We start from the raw sequence: 27,454 nt of genomic DNA, 5'->3' as shown, positions 1-27,454 counted from the left end.
TGCTCTATATAAGAGTATATCATCTGCAAACAAACACAGTTTTACTTCTTCCTATCCAATTTGAATGCCTTTTATTTCTTTTTCTTGACTGGTTGTTCTGGCTTGGACTTCCAGTACTATTTTGAATAGGAGTGGTGAGAATTTGTCTTGTTTTTGATCTTAGAGGAAAAGTTTTCAGCTTTTTGCTGTTGAGTGTGATGTTGGCTGTGGGTTTGTCATATATGGCCTTTGTTGTGTTAAGGTACATTCTTTCTGTACCCAATTTGTTGAGCATTTTTATCATGAAAGGATGTTGTCTTTTGTCAAATGCTTTTCCTGCATCTATTGAGATGATAATTTGATTTTTATTTTTTACTCTATTAATGTTGTGTATCTCATTAATTGATTTGTATATGTTGAGCCATCCTTGAATTCCAGGGTTAAATTCCACTTGACCATAGTGTATGATCCTCTTAATGTGCTGTTGAATTCAGTTTGCTAATATTTTGTTGAGAAGTTTTACATCTGTATTCATCAGGGATATTGGCCTGTAGTTTTCTTTTCTTGTAGTATCAGTGTAATGTTGGCCTCATAAAATGAGTTTTAAATTTTTTCAGAGTTTGAGAAAGGTTAAGTGTTAAGTCTTCTTTAAATGTTTGATAGAATTAACCAGTGAAACCATCTCATCCTGGGTTTTCCTGTGTTGGGAGCTTTCTGATTACTGATTCAACTTCCTTACTAGCTATTGGTCTGTTCAGATTTTCTATTTCATCATGATTCAGTCTTGGTAGGTTGTATGTTTCTAGGAATATATCCGTTTCTTACAGGTTGTCCAGTTTTTTGGTGTATAATTGTTCGTAGGAGTCCCTTATGATCCTTTGTATCTGTTGTATTAGTTGTAAAATGTCCTCTTTCATGTCTGAATTTACTTATATGAGTAAGTAAAATAAAGTATTTTCTTTAGTCTAAAAAACTATTTAGACTTCTATCTTTTTTTCTTAGTGTACCTAAAGTTTTGTAAATTTTACTTATCTATTTTAGAAACAAACAGTTCTTAGTTTCATTCATCTTAGCTATTGTTTTTCTGGTCTCTCATTTATTTTTCACTCTGGTCATTATTTCCTTTCTTCTGCTTACTTTGGGCTTAGTATTTTCTTCTTTTTCTAGTTCCTTGAGTTGCAAAATTGGTTGATTTTTCTTAATGCAGGCATTTATCAATATAAATTTCTATCTTGGAAGTGCTTGTAGCATCCCATAGGTTTTGATGTATTGTGTTTCCATCTTTGTTTGAAGATACTTTCAAATACCCTTTGATCTCCTCTTTGACCCTTTGGCTCTTCAGGACTGTGCTGTTTAATTTCCACACTTGTGAGTTTTCCAGTAATCCTCCTAGTATTGATTTCTAGTTTCATATCATTGTGTTCAGACAAGATGTTTGGTATGATTTCAATCTTCTTAAATTTGCTAAGACTTGTTTTGGGGCATCATCTATCTTGGAGAATGCTCCGTGTGCACTGGAGAAGAATGTGTATTCTGCTGCTGTTGAATGAAATGTCTGTTAGGTCCATTTGGCCTAAACTATGGTTTAAGTCCCATGTTTTATTGTTGATTTTCTGTCTGGATGATATAGCCATCATTGAAAGTGGAATGTTGAAGTCCCTTACTATTATGGTATTGTTGACTACATAGTCTCCCTTTAGATTCATTTGTATTTGCTTAATATATTTAGATCTGATGACATGTATATATATTTATAAATGCTATAACTTCTTGATGAATTGACCCCTTACCATTATATAACGACGTTGTCTCTGGTTACCATCTTTAATTTAAAGTCTATTTCATCTGATTATAAGTATAGGTACCCCGAATCTCTTTTGTTTTTAACTTTCATGGAATATCTTTTTCCATCCCTTCCCTTTGAGTAATATGTGTCCTTAAGCTGAAGTGAGTCTCTTGTAGGCAGAATATAGTTGGTTCTTGTTTTTTATCCTTCACTTACTTTATGTCTTTTGATTGGAGAATTCAACACATTTACCTTTAGAGTAATTATTAATATATAAGGACTTACTAATGCCAACTTAAATATTTTTATGGCTATTCTGTGGTTCCTTCATTCCTTTCTTTCTCTCTTGGTGCCTCCTTATGTGAATTGATGATTTTTCCATAGTGGTATGTTTTTATTTCCTTCTCTTTCTCTCTTGTGAATGTATTGTAGTTTTTGTTCTGTGGTTACTGTGAGACTTATATAAGACACTATATATACCACAGCCTATTTAACTCTGATAACAATTCAACTTCAATAACATACAAAAACACCCTTTTACTCCCCGTTTTTATGTTTTTGATGTCACAATTTACACCTTTTTATATTCTGTATCCATTAACAAACTGTAGCTATAGCCCTTTTTAACACTTTTCTCCTTTAACATTTACCCTAGAGTTAAGTAGTTAACATGCCACTATATTACAGTATTAGAGCATTCTGAATATGACTATAAGCTTATCTTTACCAGTGCTGTTGTATGTTTGCATGTTTCTAATTATCATCCTTTCATTTCAGCTTGAAGAACTCCTTTCAGCATTTCTTGTAAGGCAAGTTTATTGATGATGAATTCCCTCAGCTTTTGTTTATTAGGGAAAGTCTTTATTTGGCCTTCATTTCTGAAGGACAGCTTTGCTGGGTAGAGTATCTTGGTTGACAGTTCCTTTCTTTCAGCACTTTGAATATAACATCCCATTCTCCTCTGATCTGCAAGTTCTCTGCCACTGATAGCCTAATGGGGATTCCCTTTGATGAGAGAATTTTTTCTCTCTTGCTGCCAAAATTCTGTCTTTGATTTTAGTTTTCTTACAATGTGTTTTGGAGAAGATCTTCTTGGATTGAAATTTTGGCGTGACTTATTCGCTTCATGAACTTCGATGTCTAAATCTCTCCGTAGGTTTGGGATGTTCTCAGCCATTATTCTTTAAATAAGCTTTCTTCCCCTTTTTCTCTCTCATCTCCTTCTGGGACTCCAGTGATGTGTGCTTTATTTCTTTTGTATGATGTCCCATAAGTCCTGTAGGCTTTCTTTTTTTTTTTTCTTTTTGCTCTTCTAATTGGATAATTTCAGATGACCTGTTTGTAGCTCACTGATTCTCTCTCCAGTTTGGTCAAATCTAATGTTAAAACTCTCTGTTCTTTAGTTCAGTCGTTGTATTCTTCAGCTCCAAATTTTCTGTTTGGTTCTTTTTTGTTTTCTACTTTACTAAATTTCTCATTTTGTTCTTGTATTGTTTTTTCTGATGTCATTAAATTGTTTATTTGTGATCTTTTGTAGCTCTCTAAGCATTTTTAGAATAACTGTTTTGAATTCTTTGTCAGGCAATTCCTGAATCTCCATTTCCTTGGGGCCGGTTACTGGAGGTTTACTATATTCCTTTGGTGGAGTCATGATTCCCTAATTCTTTGTGATCCCTGTGGCCTTGCATAAGTATCTGCAGTATTTAAAGGAGCAGTCACTTCTTCCAGATTTTGTGGACTGACTTCCCTAAGGGAAGACTTTCACCTGCAGGTGGGGGCATGCTGGGGCATGCTGTGATGCTAGGGTCTATGGTACAGGCTGCAAGTGTGGGGACATGTAGTGGTCCCAGGTCCAGGGGTGTATGATGGCTCTTCAGCTCAGGCCACTGAGGTCCAAAGCATCAACAACTATGTGGTCCTTTGCAAACACTTGTGGGGGGTTCATGGCGGCTGAAAGGGCTGTTGGGGTCCTTGGCAGCCCCTCCAGGTCCAATGGCTATAGATCAGGGCAAGCAGCATTGGTGACCAGAGCAGGTGGTATGCACACACTCAGCTGTGGGGACCAACTGCAGGTGCCTGTGTAGTAGCAGGGGCCGGATGCAGATATACTTGTCGTAATAGGGGCCAAGACAGGCAGCAAGGGTCAGGGTTAACCATGAGCTTACTGGAAACTACAGGAGCCCTGGTTGTTGGTGTGCCTTCCCATCACTGCACAATCTCCCCCTGGGTGTGTGCACTGCAGTGAGGCTGGTGACAGGGTTGGGCGAGGCAGGTGTGCAGCTGGAGAAGCTAACTACAGGTGAGCATCATGGTGCAGGCCAGTGACAGAAGACAGGGCCTGAGCTGGGCCCACAGGCAGTTGCAGGGGCCCTGGCTGGCAGCATGCTCTCCTCTGGCTATACAATCTCCCTCAACGTGGGCACGCTGCAGTGGAGCCTGGTAATGAGCATGCAAGTGCCCAGCTGGAGGGGCAGCCCTGAGTACATGCACAGTGGTGGGGGTCAGCCACAGGGGTCAAAGCAGGGCAAAGGTTTGTACTTGCACAGCCACAAAGGGCTGAGCTGGCTGCTGGTACAGTTCCCAGGCTCTGCCAGGATTGGAGGTAGGGGGTAGGGAGAGGGGGAACTCAGACAGCTGGCATCAGCAAATATGAATACCTTTGGGGCAAAAGCTGATGAAATGTGCAGGAGGCCTGTGGCAGCTATGTTGGCCATTGGTTCCTTCTTCAGTGGCAATTCCTACTCGGTTTCTCTTTAAAGAGGCCACTGTGAGCCATGATCGCTCCCACTGCATGGCTGCTATCAGTAGCCCCTGCTTCTCTTCCTTGTTCCTGGCCCTCGCTGTACGTTTCAGCTTTGCCAGTCTGGGTAAGATGAAACTGAAGCAGGGCCTTCGTGTAGTGCCCCAGAGACTGCAGAAGCTGGTTGCTTGCCTTGCTCTTCCTTTCCTGCCAAGGGGAATGCCTTCTAACTGGGATATTCCCTCTTGGTACTGAGCAATGCTGATTTGGGGGATGGGATGATGCAGGCAAAATGAAGCTGTCTTTCTTTTCTTCTTGTGCAGTTATTCTCCATTTTTTTTTTTTTTTTTTTTTGTTCCACTGTGTTGCTGAAACTTAAGTAGACTCCAAATCTCACCCAGAGCTGTTTTTATTCGTGGATATCTAATTGTTGATCTTTGTTGGAAGATGGGGGCTGGGGTCTCCTATGTCACCATTTTAGTGACATCACCTATACCTACTAATCTATAACCTGCTTTTTCACTTAATGTTATTTTTGTGAAGATATTTCAAGGCTGATCAAAACACATTTACATTGATGTGTGTGTATGTATTTACTTTGATATTATATCTCTAAATGCTGCTAATCTTTGAATTTTCACGGTTTACTCTCTTGCCTTCTCTGTATACAGTGATTTGTGAATAATGACAGTCTTGTTTCTTCGGGTTCTTAGCCTTTTTTTTTTTTTTTTTCTTTATTCTTTTGCTGGCACTGACCCTCAGTATGAGAATCTGTGGAACTGGCATTAAAGTACATTTACTTTGTTTCTGACTTTAAAATGAATGCTTCTAACACTACTCTTGTATACAGATGCTTGCTGAAGATTTTTGGTGGATACTCTTTAATAGCCTAAGGAAGTACACTTTTTCAGCACTAATTTCTAGATACTTTTTTTTTCTGAGTGTATTGATATGATCATACGGCTTCTTTTCTTTAATACATTACTATTAATATGATGAAATACACTAATAATGTTAAACTAATAATTGCATTCAGTAATGATGTTAATACCTTTTTCCTATGTTTAGTTTGCTGACATACATTTCTAGGGTTGGCACCTACGTTCATAAGTAAGGTTGGCTTATAATCGTTTTCCTCGGGCTATCACTTTCTCGCTGCTAATATTGGTCATTTGAACCTTCATTCTTTTGTTCTTAAGCAGATGTGCTAATAATTTTTCTATTTTAAATGTTTCAAAGACCAATTTTTGGTTGGTTTTCTTGGTTTTCTTGATTTTGGTTTTCTTGATCCTCACCATTACTTTTGTTTTCCATTTTATCAATTTATCCTCTTTTTATTATGCCCTGTACTCTATTTTTTTTGTATTACTATTTTTCTAACTTCTTGATTTAGACATATGACTCATCACTTTCTCTCATCTTTATTCTTCTGTACCAGGATCATTTAAGGTCATAAATTCCTTAGAAATGTCCTATTTAGTTTTGATTTGTTCCTAATTTTACTACAGTGTCTTCTTTAACCCACAAGTTATTTAAAGTCTGTTTTTTGATTTCTAAATGTAGATATATTTTGTCATTGATTTCTAAATTTAATTACACTGTAATCAGAGAACATTTGTTTGACATGAATTCTCTGACATTTGTTAAAACTTATTTTGTAGCCTGGTATTGAGTGAATTTTCAAAACAATTCTAAGTGTGCTTGGGAAGCAATTCTGATCTTTTGGTTACTGAGATATAATGGAAGATTTATAATTTAAAATCCTGATGATATTGTCCATTTTTGCCGTATATATTTTGGTACTGTTTTACTGGATACACTCAGATTGTAGTATTTATATCTTCCTGGTATATTGAGCATTTTATCAGTATAGATGGATGTGCATGTGTACATACATATGTATATAGATACAGATAGACGTATTTTTATATTTGTACACTACATATAGTGATATACGTATTACTATATTATCCCCAAAAGTGGTTTTGCCCTAAATGCTTTTCTATTAATATAGTTCTACCAGCTTTTTTTTCTTTAGTATTTGTATGGTATATACCTTTTTCCATTCTTTTGTTTTCATTGTTTTTATTTTATGTCTCTTGTACCCAGTATTGAGGAGAATACTTTTTTTTATTCAATATTCATGCTCTTTTAAACAGGTGAATGTAATCCTTTTTAATTAACTATATTTACTGACGTATTTTCTTATTTCTTTTTTGAAACTATTTTTTTCTGATGCTTTTTTCTGTGTTTTTGTAGACACTTTCCCTCCCTTGAAGCTCCTTTACCTTTCCCCTGTTAATAACGTAATTGTCTTAAATATTCCACCTGTATGCAGTGATAACCACATCAAAGTATCTCATCTTCAGAAATTCCAAGAGCCCTTCATTTCCTTTCTTTTTCAGGAAATTGCTCTAGCCGTTCTTTTAGATACTATGAAGATCTTGAGTTGAATAATCCTGCTATGTGTTGAATATATTGGCTTTTACTTACAGCGGATACCTCACTCATGTGTTTTATAATTTTTTTTCATGAGCTCTTCAACAAGGTTTCAGATGAAAGAATTCTGCGTGGCCTGGCTTGAGGGTACATCTTTGGAGGGGTTTTGCATTTATTACCACAAACTGCCTCCTAATCAAATCTTACTGGTGTGTAGTTGCTTTGTTTTGTTTTAATTCCTACTCTTTCACTGAGGCTATTGCCCTTTGAAGTTCTAGTTTTATGCTAGAATCTCAGTTCCAGCTCCAAACTTTGGGCCCCAGATCTCAACCTTATTCCCTGTATGGTTGTGACAGATTCCCACAATTCTGAACCTGAACTACCATCATAACCCACGTGCACACAGCCCTAACTGGCATTTTCTTCTTTATTTTAGGCTACTGGGAATTTCCCTTATGTTTTGGGGGGGGAGCTCCACTCTACTTTTAAAGGAATGTTAATTATATTTTATTCAGTATTTTCTAGTTGTCTTGCAGCAGAAGAGTGTTGAAGTTTTCTAGTTCTCTCTATTGCTGGAAATGTTAAGTCCCGTGGCTCGTTGGTCATTAGCGTAAACTGTCTAAAAGCTTTTAAGATCTTTTCTTTATTCCTGGTATTCTGAAATTTTATGATGATGTAATTTGGCGTGGGTCTATTCATTATGCTTTCAGTAACCCCTTTTAATCTGGAAATTCATGTTCTCCAGTTCTGAAAATTCTTGTATAAATGATCTGATAATGTTCTCCCTTCTACTCTATTTTGTCTTTATGACTCTCATTCATCAGATGTTAGACTTATGATTTAATTTCTTATATTTTCTCTATTTGCCATCTTTTTACCATTTTGTGCTACATCTTGGGAAATTTTCTCAACTTTGTTTTCTAATTCTATTGGATTATAAATTTCTGCTCTTTTTTATTCTCTAATTGTTCCTTTTTTAAAGCATTTTGCTACCAGGGCTACCAGGCCTTGCCTCAGGGGGGCGCTGCCGGGTCACCAGGCTGCTAAGCTGGTGGGCAGGTTAGCACCTCGCACTAATAGGCCAGAGGGAGACCCCAAAACGCAGTTTGCCAGCAGCCGTGTCCTCGGGGTACCATGAGCTTCCAAAATGGCTGCCATCAGTATCTCTGTCCCCAGGGGGAGTCTCAGTCACACTGGCCTTCAAAGGCCAGACAGTCTGGGGTTCATCTTCCTTTGCAGGAGCCCAGTGTGAGGCTCGGACCCCTTGTTCCTTGGGAAGAACCCCTGCAATCGTGAGTTTCCTCCTGGTTGTGGGTCATCTACCCAGGGGTGTGGTCTTGACTATAATGCATCTCCATCCCTCCTACCGTCTCGTTGTGGTTCCTCCTTTATACCTGTAGTTGTGGCAAATCTTTTCTGCTAGTCTTCAGGTCATTCTCATCCATAGCTGCTCAGTAAATAGTTGTAGTTATGGTGTGCCCTTGGGAGGAGGTGAGGCCCTTGGGAGGAGGTGAGCTCTAGGTCCTCCTACTCCACCATGTTGGCCACCCATATGCTTTTCAGACAACAATAAGAACAAAGTTAATAGCTTTCAAGCCGTCACTGTGTGCCAGACTCTCTGCTATGTGTTTTACTTCTAATATTCCAGTTAATCTTAAAAACAAAAAACCCGCGGGTAGGTTTTAAAATGATCTTCACAGTACAGATGAGGAATCTAAGGCTCAGAAATGTTAAAACCTCACCCAAAGTCACGCAGTCAATGCTGCAGAGCTAGTATTCCAGCCCAGAGCCGTTGGATTCCCAAGTCCGTGCTGTTGACTTTTACTCTAAACTGCCTCCACCTCTTAAATAGATCTGGCTGTGACTGGTAGTCATATAAGGAAAGGAATGCACGGGAACCACCACCAGCTTCCAAGGCCAGAAGGCTCTGCAAAGGAGCATCCTTTCCTTGGAAAGCAGATGGCTGTTTGCAGTGAAGACCTGAGACAGTTGGTTGGCAGACAGCCTTAGGCGATCCTGATCAGGCCGGTGATACTTTGTCATCATAATCCAGGGTCACCCAATCCAGGGTCAGTTCAGAATCACTTCATCCAGATGGGATCAGGCTCTACAGAAATGATTGATGGTAACCTGCCCATGGTGGGCTGATTAGAACTTTGAAATACCTGCATATATAATTCTTAGGGCAAAAAGCCCTTAACAGGACAGACCAGGATGTGAGACCCACCAACCAGCCTGTCTCAAACACTAAGTCAGGAAGTTGGAAGGTGCTTCTTATTCTGAGATAGTCTCAGGAAATCCTGGAGACACTTACCCAGCCAGCAAATTATGGGCACTGGAGTTAGGCATATGCTGTGTCACTGTTTGGTAGCTGTGCATCCTTGGGAAAGTGACTTCACTTCTATGAACCTGAGTCTAGAAACACCTATAAAGTGGGTGGTACTTTACAAATCTCACATATTACTGTCCCCTATATCTTGATACAGGCATCTGCCTGCCGCCCAGACTGAAATAGCCATGTTACTTATCCAAGCACCCCTTCCCTAAAATATTACTGGAGAACAATACAATTCATTTTAATTTACTCTCCTAATATCAAAACAAAATACAGTTCCTGATTTTTGCAAATTCTTTTTTGTTGGTTTCTTTTAGACCAACTGTTTTCTGATGACGTTTCCTAGGAAGCCTTCTCCAGGTCAGGCCATAGGGTCTGTTTCCTCCATGGTATTTTCCTATGGGGAAGCTACTCTCCTCTGTGGGATGAGGATTCTTATCTTAGCATATGCCCCAGAAAACAGCACTTACAGACTCATCACCAGCGTGGCTGTTCAGATAGTTCACGTTCCTGTGGCTCTCCACCCTCTAAATAGAGCACTGCGCTTCCTCATCTCCACAGGTATTAGGTGATACACCTTAATATCAAAATCTGTCTCTGTAATGCGTTTAGAGGCAAAGATGATTAAAGGATTAGAAAATCTAACATGTAGAGAAAAGTGCTTTATCTCACAAGGGCAAGAAATCAGCCATTCCTCACTGAAGAATGGAACAAGAAAAAATGAAAAGTGTGCTGCAGTATAAAGGATTAAGAAAATGTCTGACAATCTTGTTTGTTAAACGTGGATATGAGTTAAATTAGGATAGTGTCGACTCTCCTTCTTTGGGAAACATAAAAGATGTGGTTTAGACGCATCAAATGGGGACAGTTGGGTCCAGTCCTAGATCCTTGTATCCTAGTATCCTTGCCCAAGGGCCGACAGATGGATCAAATGACCTCTCAGCATCCCTCCCAGCCCCACACTTCCGTTGTGCTATGCTTGTTGGATTAGCATGTTAGTTGAGTCAGAGTTGCCCTTGCAAGTTAGCGGAGGCGTAAGCTTCTTGAAAGAAAAACAGGTAAATTCATTGTCCCCAAAGTAAATACCTCTCTACCCTGTTCCAGATGAAATTATACCACCAGGGGTGTATTTCCTTCAGTCCTGGAGTATTTTTGGTCTTCTAGAGTTCCCTAACAGAATGCGGACACTGACACCTAAGTAAAGATGAAGTAACTAAACTTTATCAGATAAGGTCTTAGCAGAGATCAAGATCCTGCAGCAGACCAAGACGGGAAACGCAGGAAGAGGGAGTCCCAAATAGGAGACGTAGACGTGACTGCACAGGCAAACTGTGCCGTATTGAAAATGTAGCTCTTGGCTTGTGCATAAGGTGGGGCTGTCCTCCATCCCCACGGAATTGAGTCATTCTTTCAATGCCTGTGCAGCTCCTACCAGGCGTGGAGCACTAGACAGGCACCGGGAACACTGCTGTAAGCCAAACACGTTCCAGCATTCCTGCAAAACCCTGAACACGTGATGAACTCTGTGGGGTCTACACTCATGCAGCAAATAACGACTGAGTTGCTAATATGCACAAGGCATCGTTTCAGGCGCTTGGAATGGGGTGGTAACCAAGCGGACAAATCCTTTGCCTTCGTGGAGCTTACGTTCTGGTAAGAGGCAGTTACGTGATGAAAGCAGCACGAGAACTATGCTGAAGAAGAACTATGACGAGGAGCCCTACCCTAGCTGACAAGTCCCCCCCCCCGAGAAAGGCACGTTTCTACTGACATGTGAAGGCTGAGGAGGAACTGGTGAACATGCATATAAGTCGTGGGGAGAGGTGGCAGCAGGAGAATGCTCCATTTAAAGTTACCAAACGTTGTCAAGCTACCACGACTTGCTTGCATAGTAGGATGAAGGGTCACTTCTTTCTCCTTCGTACTAGTATCCAAATATTTGTGCAATAAATAACTTTAAGCACCATCAGAGTCATACTTAAAACTATTTTACCTCATTTTTATCTTGTGACTTTAATGGATTGGTCTTTAAGCTCCTACTTGTAAACGATCACATCCTATATGGCTGTCGTATAATTTGGACACTAAATTCAAAAGCAACTAGGAGTTTTACCCTGATGATGTAAGCATCGAGGTTAATTCTCACATGTGTTTGGTATTGCTGTATGCAAGCAAGACAACATGTTTGACATTGTGACATGGATCTTTCCCCACCTACATTGAATATGAATCATAGGTTGGTTCCTGCACTACAGGTGGACCTGTGGCAGCCCAGCAGTATCTCCCAGGTATCAGAGGGAACAGTTACTGATGTCCATATTCCCCACAATGGTTCCCGAGCCCTGTTAGCCTTCCTACAGGAAACCAACATCCAGTACAAGTAAGCATGCTTTTCCCTTGCTTAATTCATTTGTACTCAGTTAAACTGAATGATAACTGTATTCAGGTTATGCACTGAGGGCCAACAACTGTGTTTCACGTTCTATTTTTCACATTGGGGAAACCAACATGAATATAACACAGTTATATTTGCCTTGCATGAGCTTCCTTTTTTTTTTTTTTTAATTTATTTATTTTTATTTATTTATGGCTGTGTGGGGTCTTTGTTTCTGTGCGAGGGCTTTCTCTAGTTGTGGCAAGCGGGGGCCACTCTTCATCGCGGTGCGCGGGCCTCTCACTGTCGCGGCCTCTCTTGTTGTGGAGCACAGGCTCCAGACGCGCAGGCTCAGCAGTTGTGGCTCACGGGCCCAGTTGCTCCGCGGCATGTGGGATCTTCCCAGACCAGGGCTCGAACCCGTGTCCCCTGCATTGGCAGGCAGATTCTCAACCACTGCGCCACCAGGGAAGCCCAGCATGAGCTTCTTATTAGTGTAATGGGGGAGGGGGAAGCAACCACACTTCCCTGTCATTTCACCATTACCTCTAAGTAATCAGTGTAAACATGGAAGCATTTTACTGTGTGAGGAAAGGAGAGTAGCTTACCCATGCCTACAAGGTGGATAGGGAGACAGGGACAGAAAAAAGCCAGACTCTGCAGGAGCTGTGTCAGTTAGGCAAAGGATGAGACTCAGGACCCTGAAGGCAGAGGGGACAATGCAAGCAAAGGCAAGAAGCAGCATAGTATGTGTGCAGGGAACTGGTACAAGTTGGGGAGTAGAAAGAAGAGATGCTAGAGAAGAGGGGGGAGGCCAGGTTGTGGGCAGCCTGCTGTTCAGAGCTAGGAGCTCAGACCTCATCTTGTGGGTGATCCTGCACAATTGGAGGATGTCAGCCAGGGAACCACATGTAAGTGGGCGGAGGAGCAGTACGAGGCCACAGTAGTGATCCAGATGAGAGATAACGAGGCCCCTGAGTCAGGACCAGAGTCCTAGAATCAAGAGAGAACTCCAAAATATGCTTCAGAAGCAAAACCACCTGGACTCTGCACTTGTTTGGATGTAGGTGGAAGAGGAGGAACTCAAGGATGACTCCAAGTCTTCTGTCTTCGGTGACTGAGTAGACAGATTTAGATATTTTGAGGGTTTTGTTTGTTGTTTGTTTTTTTAAGGAACAGTTAAGCAGTAAGAATGGAACAAGTGGAAAATAGTCGCAGGAGTCAAAGAAGAAACAAAAACCTTTTGAGAGAAAGGATGTCAGTGGCACCAAGTGCTGCAGCGATATCCTGCCAGAAAAGGATTCATCAGTTTCCTTTGGATTTGATGATGGAAATTGCACTGGTAACGCTAATGTAGTATTAGATTGTTAGGAGCAGAGGACAGAAAAGTGAACAGGAGGTGAGAACATGGAGCAGTAGAGCAGACTATCCTACTACTCTTAGAAGTTACAATAGGGGAGAGGCAGAGAGGGAGGAGTGACTACAGGAAGATGCTACCTCAGTGGATGCTTGAGACTTGGCATGTTAGGGTAAGGAGGCAATTTTGGCCTGTAGGCTGAGGGGAAGGACCAGCAAGGAAGGAGACACTGATGATGCAGGAACGAATGCACAGATGAGGGAGGGGGTTTGAACACTAGGAAAGATAGCTTATCCTATAAGACCAAAGAGGTAACTGTGGATCTAGTTAAGACTGTGGAGAAGAGAGTCAACAAGTTTAAAGAGATCATAACTGACAGCCAAATTATCTGGATGAAGTGAGAAGCAAAATTCATCTACTCAGAGTAAAGAAATAGGGGTTAAAGAGTGTTGCGAGAGAAAAAATCTGGGTAAGAACCAATAATAGTGGTTGTCGCAGAGAAGAAAGATTGCAGCACTGATACAGAGTTGAGGTTTTGGTGGTTAGGACCACAAAAAGATCAGGGTGGAGGGAAGTTGAGGTTCCTAGTGAGATACTAGCTCAAGTATTCATCCATGGGGTCTAGTCTGGATAGGAAGGGAGGAGAGTCTAGGAAGAATGATGGGACAAAATGGAAGAATCAAGGGTATTAAGATCTTTAAAACAGGTGTGAGGGCAACAAGCTGGAAGGAAAGAAGTTTTGATAAAGTGTAGGCTATTGGATGTTAAGAGTTCTGGGGAAGAACATTTGTGGCTGGCGACAAGATTATAGGGGTAGCAATGAAGGAGATGGCTGAGGTGGAGATCATTGAGGCTGATGCGGTCAAGAATGAGTGGGCTTAGTCACCAGAAAACCATCCCAGCAGCCTTGAATCTCCTTGGCTTATGGCTAGATTAGAGGTGGAGGGAGAGAATGTACTCCTGGGACAGGAAATACCAGCTTGGAGGTAAGCAACCAGGAATGGCCTGATGCTGAAGGGAGGACGAGCTTTTCCTGGAAGTTAGAAGATTAATGGGGCAGCACCAATGGGAGCCCAGGAGGATGCTGACCCTCCCTCCCTTCTGGCCCCGTGGTCAGAGAAGTGGGAGAAGAGACAGCCACGGAAGAATCTGTGTCCTTGAGAGAGTCTGGTTTCTATTGGGGCAAGAATATGAGAAGAGAGAAGTTCTCTGAAGAGACTGGAGGATGTAGGGATTTTATTTACGATCAAAGAGGGATTCCAACAGGCACAAGGCGAAAGGATGTGGTGAAGAGATGGAGAGTCAGTGTAGAATCTGGGAGGGAGAAACACAGGCTAGTGAATTAGTGAGAAGGGAAGGAGTGGGTTACCTTTTGTTTGGAACCCTAGGATTTCAGCGCTGAGAGGCATGATTGTAAATGACTAACTTCAACTACTCCAACTTTTCAGCAAGTGGTTGTACTGCCAAAACTGGCAGAAAGATCCCTGATGATGTCTGGCGAGGCCTGGGAAGGGTTCAGGGCTCTGAGTCAATGGTGAGAACCCTAGTCTCGGTGGAAGGCTGGGCCAAGGGGTGCAAAGGGGCTGTGACATCCCTCCCTGGTCCACACAAATACCTACCTGCCAGAGACATATTTACAGGCTTATTAAAGTACTTACAGGCTTTTTGCACGAAGGTATTTTATCTGTGTTTCTAGAACAGGGTAGAGTCACAGCTGTGCATAAATCTCTTGTTCATATTGAACACATTTTAGTCATTGCTGTAGCTTTGAAGGCATGCTTTGATTCTCTGAATGCCTCTCAGGGAAGTGCTTATATATCTATAGGTCCTCAGTAAAAACTCACATGCTTTATTAATTATTATTTGGAAGAAAAGAATATACCAGTTATTAATTATTATTTGGAAGAAAAGAATATATCAGTTATTTTAACAAGTCTCTATTTCCTGCCATTCAATATAGGTCATGTGGAACTGATACAGAATCAAATATCACCCTTTATTCCACAGAGAATAGAGTCTAAAAAATGAGTGTTTTAAACCAGTTGTCTCCTCATGGAGAGCACTCATTTAGAATTATTCATTTTGTTGTTCCCAAGATAATAACAGAGAACAGTCAGTTAAGTTCCACGGGGCTGGTAGGTAGAGATCATTTTAATTGACTTTTATTACTGTAGCCAGGGGTATTTTCAAAAGATGATCGTTTACTCTGTACAACTGTACATAATGCATAGTTATAGTCATCTCTATGTGACCCCATGTGTCTGGCCCCAGGTGATCCAGCCCTCTTAACGATATGACATAGGAGATAACTCCTTTTGCCATAAAAAAAATTTCAAACGTTTTGAAAATTAAATACCTTTAAAATTCCAAATTTTGACCACCCCGCTTCTCCTCCCGGGAAGCTTTGGGGAGGTGGTTTTGTACTAAGTGATGACATCCTTGGAAAGTTCTTAATAGATCTAGGAGTCGCTATTTTAGGAGTGCATACAATTGGGGTAGAAATAATAATCAGCCATAAGGAACTAAGAAACTACAACAGTTTAAAAAAGCCATTTTGGGCTCCATTTCATGGGCTTTTCATCAACTTGCTGGTTTCCAGTTGCCTACTTGACAAGGACCAAGTAGGCAGACCTGGTGTGACAGCCCAGCGGTCAGGAAGGTGTTGCTGTGCTACTGCTGCCACCACTGTCGTTACCATAATTGCCTCTCATGCCAGGAAGCTGGTGACTAGACCCTGGAGTTCTGAGTCCAGCCACCTGACTGCCTCTAAACAGTCACACCTCTGCGATCTCGACGCGCCACAGCAACGGCAGCAGGAGATGGCCTCTGCCTCGTTCTTAACTTCCTGTCTTGTCAGAGTTCACAGATTTGTACCCAGAACCACAGGTGCAAGAGAGTCGAGGAAAGGTACTTTTCAGCTTCCCAGCCCTTTCAGCACAGGAAGTCCAAAGAGGGCATAGGCATAAATGCTGAGAGGCAGTTGACCACATCCAGCAGACACACTCAAGAGAGGAGAGAGGAAGCAAGGACCAGCTGTATTCTAATACTGTCTTCCACTTTTATCTAGTATAGAACCTGAGGACTGAGAGCCATCAGTTTCCAGATTAATTAGCCTAAATTACTGGTTTCCAGATGTTAGCCTAAATTTGAGCCTGACACTATATTAAAATCACCTGGTGAGCTTTGTAGAAAGGCCCGATACCTATGCACAGGAGATTCTTGTCTAAGTAAGGCTCAGTGTGGCATATTTTTTAAAGCTCATAGGTGATTTTAAAGCAGCCCATCTTGAGAATCACTGGCCTAAATGAATGGGTAAATACTGGGGATCCAAAGGCCAGCTCTATTTAGGGCACTTGGAAACTTTAAAATAAAACTGAGAAGCTTAAGAGTTGATTCATCAAAGAAACTAATACCCAACTAGAGTGATTCCACAACCTCAAACTGAAAAACCTCATCGTTTACTTTGGTTAAAACACTAGCAAACTTGACTAGAAAATATTAAGGTAAATATTTTGTAGGAGCAATTATCCATTAGAATTATTTTGACAGTTCATTTCATTATGTGATTAGTAATATGTTTATCATTATCAGTTGATAAATGACTTAAGAATCTAATCAATTAAGGAGCATAGTTTTTCATACTGAAACTCCTGAGAAAATATTAGCTTTCTAAGGGGTACAGTGGTGGTTCTACCAAGAGTTTCCAAACAAGCAGATGTATCAGCATCGGAACTTTCTGGTGACGAATATGAGGAATTGGTCTTACCTTGAGGGGAAACAAGTTATCTGTGCTTGCTTATATTGGGCTGGCCAAAAAGTTCGTTCACATTTTCCTGATGTTACGGGAAAACCCGAATGAACTTTATGACCAACCCAGTATTTAGAAAGTCTGTCCATTTCGGAAATAATGCAAAAGTAATACACTAGAGCTCAATTTTGTAAACATGCTGTAAAGGTTTTTATAATTTTGAAAACTTTTTTGTATGTGTTCATGTATCTTTTTAAAGTGGAAATTCAGAAGGAGATTCTTCTGTAGGTTGCTTGGCTTTGGCAAATCTATTTACTTTTTTCCCCTTACTTTCCTGAAATAGAGAAAAGTAGCCAGGAGAAATGGATAGATGGTACTGGTGAGGGAAAGACAGCTGAAAATTGCCTACTGTAACTGGAATTTGTTGACAGTTTATAACCAACCAACTCAGCCATAATCAAACTTGCATTTTTCTTGGCCACCCCAGATTCGCTCACAACACAAGAAGATTGGATGTTGACGAAGAAGTTCATTTGGTTCTTTACACCCACACTGGCAATATTGTAAAGTTCTTTAATCCATACAAACCTACTTTCATCTGTAACTCCTTTCTTTGAGGGAAGAAAGAAAGAATACAAATCGTATTCAGACTGACAATCTAAACTCCACTCATATTTTGAGCCATGGCAAGCAGCTACCAAGCAAATTTACCAACGTGGTGCCACCACACCTTACCTTGATTTTTAATGTTTCTAGTTTTAAAGTTGAAAATTGAAACAAAAAGAACAGTAAGCTGATGATAAATTCCAGATTAAGTGCTCTGTCGACCATGGGTCCTTGGTAAATAACGAATGAGTAAATCAAAAGGAATTTCCTACACCCAGCATGACCCTAAGTAAATTTACTTCCTCTGAGGACCAAAAAGTATTTATTCAAGTAATTCAAGATAATTTTTTTATTAAGTGGATTACATAGGTCAACTTTGAAAGTCATTTAAAGATGCCTTTACACGTTCTTTTAATGGCACTGAAACCACCAAGCCACAGGTTCTTTGGGAAGATAAAGTATGAAAGCAAAATTTTTTAGCTACCTACCAGGCCCAGGAAAAATCACTGAGAGGCTCTTTAACATCTTTACTTAAAGGAGTGAGCACCTTGTTACTTCATGGCGCTCTAGTTAGAGGAGATTGGTGAGTATTGGGGTAACAAGCCTATATCTAGCTCAGGGGTCTCATCAAGAACACCGGTCCCTCCCATCAGGAAACTTACACAAGCCTCTTAGATAGCCTCATCTACCAGAAGGTAGACAGCAGAAGCAAGAAGAACCACAATCCTGCAGCCTGTGGAACAAAAACCACATTCACAGAAAGATAGACAAGATGAAAAGGCAGAGGGCTATGTACCAGATGAAGGAACAAGATAAAACCCCAGAAAAACAACTAAATGAAGTGGAGATAGTCAAGCTTCCACAAAAAGAATTCACAATAATGACAGTGAAGATGATCCAGGACCTCGGAAAAAGAATGGAGGCAAAGATCGAGAAGATGCAAGAAATGTTTAACAAAGACCTAGAAGAATTAAAGAACAACCAAACAAATGAACAATACAATAACTGAAATGAAAACTACACTAGAAGGAATCAATCACAGAATAACTGAGGCAGAAGAACGGATAAGTGACCTGGAGGAAAGAATGGTGGAATTCACTGCTGCAGAACAGAATAAAGAAAAAAGAATGAAAAGAAATGAAGACAGCCTAAGAGACCTCTGGGACAACATTAAATGCAACAACTTTGGCATTATAGGGGTCCCAGAAGGAGAAGAGAGAGAGAAAGGACCAGAGAAAATATTTGAAGAGATTACAGTTGAAAACTTCCCTAACATGTGAAAGGAAAAAGCCACCCAAGTCCAGGAAGCGCAGAGAGTCCCATACAGGATAAACCCAAGGAGAAACACACCAAGACACATAGTAATCAAATTGGCAAAAATTAAAGACAAAGAAAAATTATTGAAAGCAGCAAGGGAAAAACGACAAATAACATACAAGGGAACTCCCATAAGGTTAACAGCTGATTTCTCAGCAGAAACTCTGCAAGCCAGAAGGGAGTGGCATGATATACTTAAAGTGATGAAAGGGAAGAACCTACAACCAAGATTACTCTACCCGGCAAGGATCTCATTTAGATTTGGTGGAGAAATCAAAAGCTTTACAGACAAGCAAAAGCTAAGAGAATTCAGCACCACCAAACCAGCTCTACAACAAATGCTAAAGGAACTTCTCTAAGTGGGAAATACAAGAGAAGAAAAGGACCTACAAAAACAAACCCATAACAATTAAGAAAATGGTAATAGGAACATACATATCAATAATTACCTTAAACGTGAATGGACTAAATGCTCCAACCAAAAGACACAGGCTTGCTGAATGGATACAGAAACAAGACCCATATATATGCTGTCTACAAGAGACGCAATTTAGACCTAGGGACACATACAGACTGAAAGTGAGGGGATGGAAAAAGATATTCCATGCAAATGGAAATCAAAAGGAAGCTGGAGTAGCTATACTAATATCAGATAAAATAGACTTTAAAGTAAAGAATGTTACAAGAGACAAGGAAGGACACTACATAACGATCAAGGGATCAATCCAAGAAGAAGATATAACAATTATAAATATATATGCACCCAACATAGGAGCACCTCAATACATAAGGCAACTGCTAACAGCTATAAAAGAGGAAATCAACAGTAACACAATAGTAGTGGGGGACTTTAACACCTCACTTACACCAATGGACAGATCATCCAAAATGAAAATAAGGAAACAGAAGCTTTAAATGACACAATAGACCAGATAGATTTAATTGATATTTATAGGACATTTCAACAAAAACAGCAGATTACACTTTCTTCTCAAGTGTGCATGGAACATTCTCCAGGATAGATAGCATCTTGGGTCACAAATCAAGCCTCAGTAAATTTAAGAAAATCGAAATCATATCAAGCATCTTTTCTGACCACAACACTATGAGATTAGAAATGAATTACAGGGAAAAAAACTTAAAAAACACAAACACATGGCGGCTAAACAATACGTTACTAAATAACCAAGAGATCACTGAAGAAATCAAAGAGGAAATCAAAAAATACCTAGAGACAAATGACAATGAAAACACGAAGATCCAAAACCTATGGGATGCAGCAAAAGCAGTTCTAAGAGGGAAGTTTATAGCTATACAAGCCTACCTCAAGAAACAAGAAAAATCTCAAATAAACAATCTAACCTTAACACCTAAAGGAACTAGAGAAAGAAGAACAAACAAAGCCCAAAGTTAGCAGAGGGAAAGAAATCATAAAGATCAGAGCAGAAATAACTGAAATAGAAACAAAGAAAACAATAGCAAAGATCAATAAAACTAAAAGCTTGTTCTTTGAGAAGATAAACAAAATTGATAAACCATTAGCCAGACTCATCAAGAGGGAGAGGACTCAAATCAATAAAATTAGAAATGAAAAAGGAGAAGTTACAACAGACACTGCAGAAATACAAAGCATCCTAAGAGACTACTAGAAGCAACTCTATGCCAATAAAATGGACAACCTGGAAGAAATGGACAAATTCTTAGAAAGGTATAACCTTCCAAGACTGAACCAGGAGGAAATAGAAAATATGAACAGACCAATCACAAGTAACGAAATTGAAACTGTGATTAAAAATCTTCCAAGAAACAAAAGTCCAGGACCAGATGGCTTCACAGGTGAATTCTATCAAACATTTAGAGAAGAGCTAACACCCATCCTTCTCAAACTCTTCCAAAAAATTGCAGAGGAAGGAACACTCCCAAACACATTCTATGAGGCCACCATCACCCTGATACCAAAACCAGACAAAGATACTACAAAAAAAGAAAATTACACACCAATATCACTGATGAATATAGATGCAAAAATCCTCAACAAAATACTAGCAAACAGAATCCAGCAACACATTAAAAGGATCATACACCATGATCAGGTGGGATTTATCCCAGGGATGCAAGGATTCTTCATTATACACAAATCAATCAATGTGATACACCATATTAACAAATTGAAGAATAAAAACCATATAATCATCTCAAAAGATGCAGAAAAAGCTTTTGACAAAATTCAACACCCATTTATGATAAAAACTCTCCAGAAAGTGGGCATAGAGGGAACCTACCTCAACATAATAAAGGCCATATATGACAAACCCACAGCAAACATCATTCTCAATGATGAAAAACTGAAAGCATTTCCTCTAAGATCAGGAACAAGACAAGGATGTCCACTCTCACCACTATTATTCAACAGAGTTTTGGAAGTCCTGCCATGGCAATCAGAGAAGAAAAAGAAATAAAAGGAATCCAAATCGGAAAAGAAGAAGTAAAACTGTCACTGTATGCAGATGACATGATACTATACATAGAGAATCCTAAAAATGCCACCAGAAAACTACTAGAGCTAATCAACGAATTTGGTAAAGTTGCAGGATACAACATTAATGCACAGAAATCTCTTGCATTTCTATACACTAATGATGAAGAATCTGAAAGAGAAATTAAGGAAACACTCCCATTTACCATTGCAACAAAAAGAATAAAATACCTAGGAATAAACCTACCTAGGGAGACAAAAGACCTGTATGCAGAAAAGTATAAGACACTGATGAAAGAAATTAAAGATGATACCAACAGCTGGAGAGATATACCATGTTCTTGGATTGGAAGAATCAATATTGTGAAAATGACTGTACTACCCAAAGCAATCTACAGATTCAATGCAATCCCTATCAAATTACCAATGGCATTTTTTACAGAACTAGAACAAAAAATCTTAAAATTTGTATGGAGACACAAAAAACCCCGAATAGCCAAAGCAGTCTTGAGGGAAAAAAACGGAGCTGGAGGAATCAGACTCCCTGACTTCAGACTCTACTACAAAGCTACAGTAATCAAGACAATATGGTACTGGCACAAAAACAGAAACATAGATCAATGGAACAAGATAGCAAGCCCAGAGATAAACCCACGCACCTATGGTCAACTAATCTATGACAAAGGAGGCAAGGATATACAATGGAGAAAAGACAGTCTCTTCAATAAGTGGTGCTGGGAAAACTGGACAGCTACACGTAAAAGAATGAAATTAGAACACTCCCTACCACCATACACAAAAATAAACTCAAAATGGATTAGAGACCTAAATGTAAGACTGGACACTATAAAACTCTTAGAGGAAAACATAGGAAGAACACTCTTTGACATAAATCACAGCAAGATCCTTTTTGACCCACCTCCTAGAGTAATGGAAATAAAAACAAAAATAAACAAATGGGTCCTAATGAAACTTCAAAGCTTTTGCACAGCAAAGGAAACCATAAACAAGATGAAAAGGCAACCCTCAGAATGGGAGAAAATATTTGCAAATGAATCAACGGGCAAAGGATTAATCTCCAAAATATATAAACAGCTCATGCAGCTCAATATTAAAGAAACAACCCAATCCAAAAATGGGCAAAAGACCTAAATAGACATTTCTCCAAAGAAGACATACAGATGGCCAAGAAGCACATGAAAAGCTGCTCAACATCACTAATTATTAGAGAAATGCAAATCAAAACTACAATGAGGTATCACCTCACACCAGTTAGAATGGGCATCATCAGAAAATCTACAAACAAATGCTGGAGAGGGTGTGGAGAAAAGGGAACCCTCTTGCACTGTTGGTGGGAATGTAAATTGATACAGCCACTATGGAGAACAGTATGGAGGTTCCTTAAAAAATGAAAAATAGAATTACCATATGACCCAGCAATCCCACTACTGGGCATATACCCAGAGAAAGCCATAATTCAAAAAGACACATGCACCCCAATATTCATTGCAGCACTATTTACAGTAGCTAGGTCATGGAAGCAACCTAAATGCCCATCAACAGACGAATGGATAAAGAAGTTGTGGTACATATATAAAATGGAATATTACTCAGCCATAAAAAGGAACGAAATTGAGTCATTTGTTGAGATGTGGATGGAGCTAGAGACTGTCATATAGGGTGAAGTAAGTCAGAAAGAGAAAAACAAATATCGTATATTAACGCATGTATGTGGAACCTAGAAAAATGGTACAGATGAACCGGTTTGCAGGGCAGAAGTTGAGACACAGATGTAGAGAACAAACATATGGACACCAAGGGGGGAAAACCGTGGGGGGGGTGGGGGTGGGGATGGTGGTGTGCTGAATTGGGCAATTGGGACTGACATGTATACACTGATGTGTATAAAATTGATGACTAATAAGAACCTGCTGTATAAAAAAATAAATAAAATTAAATTAAAAAATTAAAAAAAAAAAAAGAACACCAGTCCAGCTGGTTCCATACATTCAGTGACTTGAATCCCTCACCCTGGCCTCGGCCTTCAATTTCCAAATGCATTCACTTTGATTGATTACCTGAGCTTGTCTTCTCTTGGCATCATTGATACTGGTAGGCAGTGAAATTAGCTTTTTCCGACTCTGGGTATTTCTTCCATTTCCTCTTGAGTATTGTAGTTTCTTTCTTTCTTTCCCTTTTCTGAGTCTTGGGTCAAGTATGCCGGGTGACAACATGACAAAAGTTCGGTGACAAAAGGCATGGGAACAGATAGAAGCAGCCGAACAGGAGGACGTGGCAAAGGAGTGGAGGAGCTTGTCGTGCTTCGTTTTTCATAATGTCACAACGGACCTGAGTCTAAAGCCTAGAACTTGGGTTCACATTCCAAGTTCAAATTCTGGCTCTGTGCTCACTGGAAGAGTGATATTGACAAGTTCTTAACCCTTTTGAGGCTCAGTTTCCCCATTTGTAAAATGGAGATAACAATAAAGTCTAACCTCATAGGGTTATTAACTAAGCTCATGTAAAATACGCAGTACAGTGCCTGCCACCTGGTAGGTGCTCAGTAAATATGTGTTCCCACGCCATCATTCAGTTCTTGTAGCTGCTCAATCAATGGTAGTTATTATTAGGCTCATTATTACTTGGGAACACCTGCCTATAATTTTCTATTTTATATTCATTATATCATTTATTTAACAGTTTTTACTTTCTGAAAAAGAACATCTTCCCAACATTTGGTATTTTTAGAAGTGTCAAACTTCACTGTCCTTTTTTTTTTTCCTTCACTGTCCTTTTCATAGATGCATGATTTTCTTTTGATATTGACTGATTTTTATATTATCTCCATTTAATTTTCATCATGTCTATCATTCAAATCCAGGATCCTCATGGAAGATCTTCAGAAAGTACTGGAAAAGGGAAGCAGTTTGCCAACCCAGAGAAGTCGAAGATCCGTCTCTGGATATAATTATGAAGTTTATCACTCCTTAGAAGAAGTATGTAATCAAAGGACCTTTTGTTATGTTTTTACAAGTGCATCTTTATCATTTAGGTCTCAGGATTGGGAGAGAAGCGTAAGGACAGAGGCAGAGGCTATATGAAGAATACGTACAGTTCTTACATTGCCCAGGCGCCTCAGTTCTCTTCCATTAAGCCTTTTACACTATATAAGTAGCAGCAAAATAATTTTAATTTCACCTGCTTTATCCAGCCCACCCCCACAATGGACAGGGGAAGTGCAATGGAGAGTGCGGTAAAGCTGCTATACAGTCCTCGGTATCCGAAGGGCATTGGGTCCAGGACCCCCTACAGATACCAAAATCATGGATACTCAATTCCCTAGTGTACAATGACATAGTACAGTCAGCCCTTGGTATCCAATGGTTCTGCATCCGCAGGTGTGGAGGGCTGACTGTAATTACGGTTATAAACACCCTAGTTGAACAATGCATGGACGGTAGAGCTAGCCAGAGTTTGAGGGCAATGGTTTGGTTGAGGGGTAGAGTGAACTTTGATGTTTGCCCCATACCCTCTGCAAATTTGAGACCTCCCCAAAACCAAGCTTCATTTGTGGCACCTCAGGGACTGTTAGCTTGCTGTTATTTACTGTATCTGAGAAATACAAGGACCCATCCCCACTGCCACTACTGTACATCTGGGCAACAACTAGTTATTCTTCAAATCTCAGTTTAAGCAAGAAGAGAGCTGTTTCTGCTCTCCCAGATGGGGTCAGAGCTCCCTACTCTCAACCCCTGGAGCATTACTTGCACCCATAGTACATGGATGTGATACCTATCATAGTTGTTAATTATGTTATTGTATGATTATTTGATTAATGCCTTTCTCTCCTAATAAGCTGCAAGGGCCTTGGGGACAAGCCATTGCTTTCTTGTTCACCACTGTATCCGCAGTGGCAAGCAAAGAGAGACTTCCAAATAGATAGCTGTTGACAGAATGACTAAATGGATGAGTACATACATTTTTTCATTCTTCCCCTGAATTGAGCACAGGAATGCCAGTCATAGAACAAATGAGATCCTGTTACATTCTTAAGAGAATTTTTGGTTCTCTTGATAACTTTCCTTTCAAAATTATTTCTACATATTTCCTATTTTTAACATACTTTTTAGAAGCTTGAAGTTACCAGCAATGGAAAGGATTTAGATAACTTGACATATTAGATATGTCAAGTTAGATTAGACATTTAGATAACTTGGCATACTTGCGATTAACGTGCACTAGAAAAAAAGTCAAAATTTAAAAATATGTTAATATAGATATGTACATATACATACATATATGTAAATGTGTGTATGTGTGTGTATCCTGCCCATTAGACTAAATAGGGATAGAAAAAAAGGAAAATCTGTTTTTTGTTGTTTTTTTTTTTTTTTAGAACAGACTCTTTCTTTCACATCATGGAACAGAGGGACACTTTTTGTGACTTCCTTACTCCTTTATTGGGCTTCAAGTCAGAAATGTCACCCATCTTTCTAAGTGCCTTCTTTATCCATCTCAAATATAACTTTCCCCGATGACAGATAAATGTGTGTGGATGGATCAATGCACATGTATCGCTATTACTCGGGAAATTATTCAGAGTATGCCCTCCAATGTGTGGCTGGTTAGAATAAACCTTAAATGCAAAAGATAATGCCTTTTTCTTAGCACCTTCTGTTCAGTGGCAAATTACAATACAGAGGACTTTAATAAACACTTTCAAATAGTTGGGATGGTTTTCCTGAAGCTGATTTCTTTCTTTTCCTCTAAATTTTGGGGGAAAATGGAAATAAATTTTGGTTTTACAAAAAGAACCCAGAACACATTGATTAATTTTCTGTAAAATTCTGCCATTAAGATGTTAATGACAAATAGTAGTAGAAGGTATGCTTTAAAAGGGGAACAATATAAAGACATAAAGCAACTATTTATAAAAGCAGAAAATAAAATGTAATTTTAAGTATCCTAAAGAAAATTAAAACTACAAAATTGGTTTTTCATTCAATCTTATACTCCACATATGCTTTTTTGAGTTCCTAGACCCACTGTTGTCTTTTTGTTCTCTTTTGCTTACCAAAAGCTCCATAATTGTGAGAGTCTGACGTGCTTTTTATTTACTTGCTTTTAGATTCAAAATTGGATGCATCATTTGAATAAAACTCATTCAGGCCTCATTCACATGTTCTCTATTGGAAAATCATATGAGGGAAGATCTCTTTTTGTTTTAAAGGTAAAAATAAGAAATTAGTAACTAAATATTTACTAAACATTCATCGTTTTCAGCTTTGACTTATGGGGCAAAGAAATGAAATGGCATTTCATCGTGTCTCATATTTAACCTCATCTGGTAATTTAAGAAAAAAAGTTTCCCTTAGGTTTTTGAGCCATATTTAATTTTTGCCATTGAGTATTCCAAAGAATACTGTTTCTAAAACAGTATTTATGCACTTCAAAAATAATGACCTTCAACATTATTTGTGAGTTGGTGCTGCTTACGATGAACCAATGCAAAACTACAGAAATGTGTAAGAAGGTATACGTCATTCCCAGCCCTTGAGCCTGCATTCTCTTTCAGCCACTGACCCATCTCTTCTCTGCCAAAGGTCTAAAAAGATTTCCCTGCATCACTGTCTCTACTTCCTCAGCAACCATGCAGACCTTGACTCCCTGGCCTTTGCCCTCACAACACCTCTAAAACATCTGCGATGACCCCTACTTGGTTCTCCTCCCCTCTCAGACCATCCCCTCAGGTCTCCTCCAGTGGCTCCTCTCCCCTTGTTCTTTCCGTACGTGCTGGTGGCCCCAGGATTCTCTCCTCAGCTGTGCTCTCCCTCTCCCCACCCTCCCTGGATGGGCACATCCACCCCATGGTTTCAACAATCATTCCAGACTTTTCTGTTCAGTGGAGTCTGCTGCCTGGTACTTACTGGACATTCATAGCTCACTGCCGCCTTGCCATCCTCATCTCGATACTCACCAAAGCACCTCAGGCTCAGGATGCACTGCCGCGCTCCGGTCAGGAAACATGAACCATCCTAAATTCCTCTCCTTTATTCTCACCACTTACCTTAAATCTAACACAAAGAACTGACAATTCTTTCTTCTAACTTTTGGATTTGTCAAAACCTCTTGTCTTGTCCTCACTGCTATGGCCCTAGCTTGTTTCTGGATCTGTTCTCCCTGGACTATTGCAGTCACGGCCTCAGGACTGAACTTCCCTGCGAGTCCCCATCCTCTATGCTCTCGTCTATCTACACACACACACCTCCCATGAAGTACAGGATGAAGCCTTATCTC

General features: G+C 39.8%; 1 protein-coding gene across 1 annotated transcript in view; it reads left to right on the top strand.

Annotated features, from left to right (window-relative positions):
• The window catches only part of CPA6 (carboxypeptidase A6), a 263,728-nt gene that overhangs the window by 168,473 nt on the left and 67,801 nt on the right, over window positions 1–27,454 (top strand). Inside the window, exons 3-5 of the mRNA XM_068525813.1 lie at window positions 11,535–11,659; window positions 24,039–24,153; window positions 26,286–26,387. Of these exons, the coding sequence (XP_068381914.1) occupies window positions 11,535–11,659; window positions 24,039–24,153; window positions 26,286–26,387 (342 nt within the window). The remainder of the gene's footprint in view (window positions 1–11,534; window positions 11,660–24,038; window positions 24,154–26,285; window positions 26,388–27,454) is intronic.

The sequence above is a fragment of the Eschrichtius robustus genome, chromosome 17, assembly GCF_028021215.1.
Source record: "Eschrichtius robustus isolate mEscRob2 chromosome 17, mEscRob2.pri, whole genome shotgun sequence".
Classification (NCBI taxonomy): domain Eukaryota; kingdom Metazoa; phylum Chordata; class Mammalia; order Artiodactyla; family Eschrichtiidae; genus Eschrichtius; species Eschrichtius robustus.
This window is presented reverse-complemented; position numbering and strand designations above follow the sequence as displayed.